This window comes from Chrysochloris asiatica, unplaced genomic scaffold (genome assembly GCF_000296735.1).
Source record: "Chrysochloris asiatica unplaced genomic scaffold, ChrAsi1.0 scaffold00042, whole genome shotgun sequence".
Classification (NCBI taxonomy): Eukaryota; Metazoa; Chordata; class Mammalia; order Afrosoricida; family Chrysochloridae; genus Chrysochloris; species Chrysochloris asiatica.
Genome location: NW_006408560.1, coordinates 21,071,466 through 21,080,466, shown reverse-complemented (window position 1 = coordinate 21,080,466; position 9,001 = coordinate 21,071,466). Strand labels below are relative to the sequence as shown.

The 9,001-nt window shown below is 41.2% G+C and overlaps 1 protein-coding gene across 1 annotated transcript in view; it reads right to left on the bottom strand.

The window, feature by feature from the left end:
• LY9 (lymphocyte antigen 9) overlaps positions 1-3,062 on the bottom strand; it is a 17,795-nt gene extending 14,733 nt beyond the window's left edge. The window contains exon 1 of the mRNA XM_006861760.1: positions 2,939-3,062. Coding sequence (XP_006861822.1) covers positions 2,939-3,062 — 124 coding nt within the window. The remainder of the gene's footprint in view (positions 1-2,938) is intronic.
• Positions 3,063-9,001: the final 5,939 nt, after the last annotated feature.

The following is a 9,001-nucleotide window of genomic DNA, read 5'->3' as shown; positions in this document are numbered from 1 at the left end:
AGCACTTGAGTTTGAACCACAAGTTTGGCAGTTCAAACCCACCAGCTGCTCCTTGGAAACCCTATGAGGGTCGCTATGAGTTGAAACCTACTTGACGGTGCTAAACAATAACAACCTCCACTCCAAAGACGATCCCAGAAATGGAGAAAGGCCTCCAATCACCGCTGCTAGGAAAAAACTAATAGTGCCTGTTACAGACAACATATTCAGAATGGTCAGCATGATTTGAAATAAATAAAGCAACAAAATTCCTCAGGCTCTTATCCTATGCCCTAAATATCTGTAAATCCTCCCTGCCCTTTTCCTCAAGGAGGCAGGTCTGGGATGTTCCTGCTCCCCTGTCCTGTGTAGTGATGCACGATAAATGCTTAGCTCTTTGCTCTGAGTCCTGCCTTTGAGTATTGGTTATTGGTAGCAGGTGATTAAGAACCTTTTTTCCAGTTACACAAGGACCCAGTAAGTATCCTAGATGTGAGATGCTAAGTCCAGGTGGATTCTATGGGCCACCTCAGAAGACAGAAGCTGAGTTGGTGTGAGAAAGTCTCCCATTGGGAAGAAATTGCTTAATATTGCTAGGTGCATATCAAACACTTCATTTAGTTCTGAAAATTATTCTATACTAGTTGTTGTTGTTGTTGTGAAGTACCATCAAGTTGGTTCCGACTCATAGTGACCCTGTAAAGGTTTTTTGAGGAGAGACTGGTGAGCTTGAATCGCTAACCTTATGGTTAAAAGCTACTTTGCAGTCCATCACAGCACCACACCAGGACTTAGTCCCATTATATAGACAGAGTTGTAGCCACTTGCCTGAGATGGCAGCATTGGTTGATTGCAGAGCCCAGATTTTATATAAATGATGCCCTGCAGTAGTAGAGGCCCAGAGTACTGTCCACTTTTATCCAGATAATGCTGGGAATTGGCTAGGCACATATGTCTATGTTCTTACCTCGTCTTTCAGATCAGAGAGAAACAAAGCTTCACAAGCTATCCTTGTGGGTGGGGTGCAGGATGTGGGCCCCACAGGTTAAAAGATATCACAAAAATACAGTGTCACTCAATGTAGTGACTGCAGTCCCAGTTGTCAGCCTTCTTACTTTGAAGTGTACCCTTTGACAAATTATGAAGGAAGCTTCAGTGATAATGATAACAGAATGTGGCTAGTCCATCCTTTGGTAATTAGAGCAGTTTACAGATATAATCTCTAACTTATAAAACAATTTAGCATAACACATTTTACTAATTCCCTTAATAAGGAGTTGTTGTTGTTGTTAAGTGTCGTTGAGTCGGTTCCGACCCATAGCGACCCTGTATAGGGTTTCTGAGGAGCAGATGGTGAACTTGAACCACTGACCTTGCAGTTCAAACTGCTTTGCAGTCTGGCGCATTAACCCACAGCGCCAGAGTAAGGAGTAGAGAAATATAAATAGAGGCTTACACAGCTAGTAGGTGATAAAGAACTTAACTTCAAATGTTCCTAACACTAAAATAAGGAGTCTTTGCACCTTACTGCCTCCTAGAAACATTTTAAAAAACTCCCTTTTGGGCCAAAAGAGGAAGTTTTGAAGTCACCCAAGCTGTGGAGTCAGACCAAGGGAAATGATTTTTTGTCTTGAACTGTTTCAAATTCACTGTACCCATCAGTTGAGGCTTGGCTAACACTGCATGTAGTTTATTACATGTTCACCCAACAGAACCAGTTTGCACCCTAAGGATTGAATATGGTTTAAACGGCTCTGCTACTTCCTGTGTTTTTATGGCAAACAAGGATGAAATTGAAGGTGAAGAGAGCTCAGCCTAGAATTTCCTGATGCTTAGCACTGAGATCCAGTTTCCTCAATCTCATTCCCTGCCCACCAGCCACATAGCTAGGCATTTTTTCTGCAACTTCCCTTCACCGTCTTTCCACCAACTGCTTCTAATTCCCTAGTGCTACCTGTACTGTCCTTCAGAGCCCTGGGGAAAGCAGATCACAGAGGGTAGTAACTGCCACATACCCAGGTGACTGAGAGCCGAGGGCCCTCAGATTCTCCTTGGGGGTATATACGGAGTCCTGGATCAGCTCTGCTTGCTAGATAATCATGAGCTATGCCATGCTGCTAGGAGATATTTCCCAGGAACTAGCAGGGATTGAGCCTAGGGGGAGAGATGGAGAGATAGGGTGTAGGAGAGAAAAGGATATCCAAACAGAGATCACTAGCCCAGGGCCACCAGACTCTCTCCAAGTTCCCAGTGAAGCCTGAGTAGTCCAGGATATCTGATCAACAATACAGGATGTAGAAATAAGTTCCAGCAATTCTATCCCTCTCTAGGAAATTGGAAGCTGGCCTGATATCTGGGGTATTTCCTTGGATCTTATGGATTTTCTCCACAATGTGAAGGGACAAACTAATCACTTGGCTCTTTGTCTTCTTTTTTAAACAGAAAAAATGTGATGGTAAGAAGAACATAGTCTGATTTTAGAATCATTTGAGACAGGGGCTAGAATGCCACCTACTTACAGTAGGCGAATTTGTACACACTCATGTTGTTGTTGTCAGGTGCCATCGAGTCAGAACCGACCCATAGCGACCCCATGCACAGCAGAACGAAACAATGTCTGATCTTGGGCCAACCTCACTACCGCTGCCACACTTGAGTCCATCAATGATACCACCTGGCTGATCCATCTCGTTGGGGGTCTTCCTCTTTTTCTCTGACCCTCCACCCTACCCAGCATGACATCCTTCTCCAACGATTGTTTTCTCCGGACAATATGTCCAAAGTAGGAGAGACGAAGCTCATACACATAAATTAATAAACACTCATACACACTCATACACATAATTTAATAAACATACACATGTAGGATCAGAATAAGTAATTATTACAAGGTGAGAAAATGTGATCCGCCTCAGAGAAATACTAGTAGTAAACCACGGTGAACTTAATTTGGACTCACCCAGGAGCAGGAAGAGGAGAGAGGTCCATAGAGTGGGAGAAAATTTGTGCAGCAGATTCTTCTGTGACTTTACCGAGAGAGACCCAAGAATGAAGTCATCTGTATAACTCTGCAGGTTCGCCATGATAGACTATTTGCAGCTCTTATGCAGAAGGAGGAAGAATTTACCACAACTTCCGCAATTTCGGTGCTCTAGAGTGAGTGGGTTAGAGCCTGTGCTATGAACTTTTCCACCCATTTAGATAACAAGAGAGGTGACAAGTCTATTCAGAGTCTTCATGGGATTTATAACACAATATTGAGCATCACTTAATACTTGAGACATGCTTTACTGTAAGTTTAGACTTCAGTGGTGGTACACCCAACCTCATTACACTGAGACTCTCTTCTTTACCCTATTGTCTGCAGTGGGATGTTGTCTATTTTCCTTACTTTTGGACACAGTTCAAATTTTTATTTAGGGCTCAGCCTTCTCCACCTCTCAGTCCATGTAGTGTAGATTAATGTCACATGACCAACTTAAACGAATTAGAACATTGTATTTATCTGGCCACAATGATTATTTCATGCTTCCCAGGTAGGCACCTGGCCTAAGTTGTCTAGATAGAATGCAATTCAATGTTATTGTGAATTCTGGGACGAGTAGTTGCTGTCTTTCTCTTTTTATGTTGGTGGTGAGTTAGAAGGAAGTAGTCTTGGCAGGTGCTGGCAGTCCTCAAGTGACCACAAAATGGGAGTCTGTCTAAGAATGGAGTAAACATAGAGGAGGTAGAGCAAATCCATGGAGACAGAGAAACTAGTTTTGGTGACATCATTTAAGCACTGGATTAAATCAGTGCCATAGGATAAGCACTGGACTGTTAACTGCAAGGTCACCACTAGCCACTCCATTATAGGATCGATATGAGTTGGAACCAACTCAACAGCACTTAGCAACAACAGCAAAAAGTTCAATTTTCCCCTGGAATGTTCAGTTACATAGGTGCCTTTAAGGCTACCTTTAAGATGGCTCTCAATGATGGCTGCTTCCTAGTATTTATGCATTTCCCCCTCCCACTGAGTGTGGGATGGATTTAGTACTGTGCTTCTAGTGAATAGAATGGTAGAGATGATAAAATGCCCCTTCTAGATTAGGTAACAAGGAGACTATGACTTCCATCTTGGATGTCTTCTCTCTCCTTAGCTTTCACTGAGGGAAGATGGGTGTTGTGTTGTGAGCTGCCCTGTGGAGAGGCCCTCATGACAAGGAACTGAGGGATATCTCCAGCCAATAGTCAACAAGGAACTGATGTATTTGGCCAACGATTGATGAGGATTTGAGGTGTGGCACTGCAGGATAATGCACTGGATTGCATGTTTGGTTTGAATTGCAATGCTAGCAGTTCAAACTCACCAGCCTCTCCTTGGAAACCTTTTAAAGGATCACTATGAGTCAAAACTGACTCGAAAGCACTTAACAACAACAACAAGAACCACACACGTCATGGAAGTCGATCCTCTCTTAGTTGAGGCTTGAGATATTTACAGTTCTAGTGGACACCTTGAATGAAGCTTTAGGATGGACTCTGAGCTGGAGGTACCCATCTAAGTTCTGCCTAGATTCCTAACCTACAGAAACTGTGAAGTTATACACGCTTATTGTTTTAAGCTGCCAAGTTTGTGGGGAATTTGTTATGCAGAAATAGAGAGCTAATACAATGGGACAAAAAATTTCCTATTTTGCTGAAGTCAGTTTTCATTGGCCTCTTGTCACAGGTAACTGAAAGGCTTTGAACTAAAATGGAAAAATGCATCATGGCAACTTCACTAGGACTGGATATTGCAGGTGACATTTGTGGAATGGCATTGGCTGAGTGGAGAGAGTGGTTGGGAGACAGCAAAATTCTCTTTATTTATTTATTGTTTTTGAAAGTGATTTTTTTTCTTACTGATGGTGAAATAGCTGATTAAACTGTGTTTTGAGATCCAGATTACACGTTTGTTTAGGCTGTAGCTTTAGAGGATTTGGTAAGAAAATTTCAGGATGATGGCGTGTGTAGTTTTAGCTAACATTTGGTGAGTTCTAGGAGTCCTGGTATAAGGAGCTTTGGTAGCATAGTGGTTACGAGTTGGGCTGTTAATCTCAAGGACAGCAATTTGAAACTACCAGTCATTCCATGGGAGAAAGATTAGTCTTTCTGCTCCCATAAAGATTTGCAGCCTTGGAAACCATATGTAGAGTTGCTATGAGTCATAACTGACTTCATGGCATACCACCACCACCACCAGGAGTCCTGGTGTGGTTCTGTAGGGTAAGCACTGGAATGCTACTCACAATATTGGTGATTCAAACCTATTACTGGTCCTCAGAAACCCTTTACAGGGTTGCTATGAGTTGGACCAACTGGATGGCAATTAACAACACCTCCCTCTAGCACTCTACACATATTAACTCCTTTAATCCTTAGCACAGTTTTGTAAGAGAGAGGTTAAGCAATTTACCCTGAGTTTTGCAGCTAGTAAAGATTGGAACCCAGGTAGTGTGGGAGGAGGAAGGGAGATAGAGAGGAGTGTAGGCTTCTGCTTATGGAGTACACTTCAGAGGATAGTCATCAGTTGATGCTGTACAACCCTGAGAGTGAGTGCTTCCTTAAATTTGTGCCCTAAGTGTGTCCCTTGCCTCCTGCCCTGACCCTCTGGCTGGAACATGGCTGAGCAGAGGGAGTTGCAGGGTATGTGGCTAAGAGAGGGTGCCACAACTCAGATACAGAGTCTTCTTATAATCTAACCTAAAGACAATGAGGAGCCAGAAGGTGTTTTTAAATAGAGGTGTGCGATGCTCGGTGGCCTCTTTTAGAAAGCTTACTCCAGCATCAGAGTGAAGGATGGATTGATGGAAGGGAGCAAACTGGAGATGAAAATAGGTAAGAAAGCTGTTAAAGGAGTACAGGTAAGAGTATGAGAGCAGGGGGCAGTTTATATGAGAGGAGAGGTCAAAGGTAGAAGAAGATTCAAAGATATAGATAATAATAAAAATAACCAATAACAATTGAGTTATTATTATGAGTGAGAACTTATGTTTTATCTTTTAATTCTCAAACTAACTGTGGTTGATTGAAACTCCTATTATTCTCATTTTGGGGTCCCTGGTGATACATATAGTTAAGTGCTCATCTTAACTGAAATGTTGGTGGTTTTTATCCATCCAGTGGTTTCTCAGAAGAAAGACTTGGCGATCTACTTCTGAAAGACCATAGTCATTGAAAATTCTACAGAACATTGTTCTACTCTGAAACACATAGCGCTGCCTTAAGTCAAAGCTCCATATCATCAGTCAAAACAATGCTAGGGAAGACTATAAAACAGACTATCAATTGCTCACATGCAGTTTAGACTGAAGCTGAAGAAAATTAAAATAAGTCCATAAGAGCCAAAATATGACCTGGAACATATCCTACCTGAATTTAGAGATCATCTCAAGAACAGATTTGATGCATTAGACGCTAATGACTGAAGACCAGAAGAGTTGTGGGATGATATCAAGAACATAATACAGGAAAAAAAGCACAAAAGATCATTAAGAAGATAAGGAAGTAAGAAAAGACCAAAATGGATGTCAGAAGAGACTGAAACTTGCTCTCCAGCATAGAGATGCTAAAACAAATGGAAGAAATGAAGAGGTAAAAGAGCTAAACAGAAAATTTCAAAGGGCAACTTGAGAAGACAGAGTCAAATATTATAATAATATGTGCAAAGATATGGAGTTAAAAAAACAAAAGGGAAGGACATACTCAGCATGTCTGAAACTGAATGAAATGAGGAATAATTTAAGCCTTGTCTTATAACACTTTGGGCAAAATATTGAATGATGCAGAAAGCAACAAAAGAAGATGGAAGGAATATATAGTGTCACTGTACCAAAAAGAAATAGTTGATGTTCAACCATTTCAAGAGGTAGCATATGATTAAAAGCCAAGAATATTGAAGGAAAAAGTCCAAGGTGTACTGAAGGCATTGACAAAGAACAAGGTTCTGGGAATTGATGTAATGCAAATTGAAATCTTTCAACGGAGTGAGGCAGCACTGGAGGCATTCACTCATTTATGTCAAGAAATGTGGAAGGCACCTACTGATTGGAAGAGAAACATATTTGTGGCCATTCCAGAAAGATGACCCAATGAAATATGGAATTCATGGACAATATAATTGATATCACATGCAAGTAAAATTTTGCTAAAGATAATTTAAAAATGACTGCAAGAGTACAGTGATAGGGAGCTGTCAGAGGTTCAAGACAGATTCAGACAAGGACATGGAATGTGGGATATCATTACTGATATCAGATGGATCTTGATGAAAGCAGAGAATACCTGCTCTTTACTGGCTATACAAAGGCTTTCAACTGTATTAATCATGGCAAGCTATGGACAACACTGCAGAGAATGAGTATTCCAGAACACTTAATCATGCTTATGAGGACGCTGTATATAGAACAAGAGTCAGTCATTTGATAGAACAAAGAGACACTGGATGGTTTAAAATCAGGAACGATGAGCACTAGAGTTGTATTATCTCACCATACTTATTTAATCTGTACACTGAGCAAATAATCCAAGAATTTGGGTTATAGGAGGAAGAACCTGCATCAGGATTAGAGGAACACTCATTAACAACCTGCAATATGAAGATGATACAACCTTGCTTTCTGAAAGCATAGAGGACTCAGAATACTTACTGATGAAGGTCAAAGACCATAGCCTTCAGTATGGGTTGCACCTCAATATAAAGAAAACAATAATCCTCACCACTGGACCAATAAATAACATCACGATAAATGTAAAAAAAATTGAAGTTGTCAAAGACTTCACTTTCAACCATCAACACTCATGGAAGCGGTAGTCAAGAAATCAAACGACATATTGAATTAGGCCCATCTGCTGCATAAGACCTCTTTAAAGTATTCAAGAGCAAAAATATCACTTTGAAGACTAAAGTGCACTGGACCTAATTCATATTATTTTCAATATCTTCATATACATATGCATGTTGGACAATGAAAAAGGAAGGCAATGGAAGAATTGATGCTTTTGAGTTATGGTGTTGGGAGAATAATATTAAAGGTACCATGGACTGCTAGAGGAACAAACAAATCTGTGTTGGAAGAAGTGCAATCAGAATGCTTCTTAGAAACCTAGGTGGCCAGACTTCATCTCTCATACTTTGGACATATTATCCAGAGGGACTGGTCCCTGGAGAAGGACATCATGCTTGATAAAATGGAGGGACAGTGAAAATGAGGGAGGCCCCTAATAAGATGGATTGGCACAGTGGCAGTAACAATGGGCTCAAGCGTATCAGCCATTGTGAGGATGGTGCATGAGTGAGTGTTGTTTCCTTGTGTTGTACTTAGGGTCATTATGAGACTCCATGGCACTTAACAACAACAACAACAATGGAATAGTGAAGTGCAATGAATTATTTAATAGGTCTCTTGTAGCATGTTTTTGTAACTCCCACCAAATGACTTTTTCCTGATGGTTCTGGATAAAAGAATGTGGAGGGAAGATGTTGATTATACTATATGAGTCAGCTGTGAGTGGTTGTTAACAGGGTTAATTATGATTGTAAAAACTTGGAAATCTAATGAAGGGATTAGTCAATTTTGGAAGTTTTCTGCTTCTGTAAAGATGGAGCCCTGGTTAATACGCTGGACTGCAAGGTTGGTTTGAACCACAAGGTAAGAGGTTCAACCTCACCATCTACTCTTTGGAAACCCTATACAGGGTCGCTATGAGCCAAAACGGACTCTGTGGCACTTAACAACAATAACAGTAACTGGGTATAAAATGAGTCACCTTGCTGATGTGATTTGGAGGTGTGGTCCTTTGCTTGACTAACTTAGCTCATTTTTGATCTCTGCATCTCGTGACTTGAGCCAGCGCCTTACCAAGCTCCCACAGCTTTGTGAGCAAACAGCTCCATTGTCATGTTGTTGTTGTTGTCAGGTGCCATCGAGTCGGAACTGACTCATAGTGACCCCATGCACAGCAGAAAGAAACAATGTCCGATCCTGGGTCAACCTCA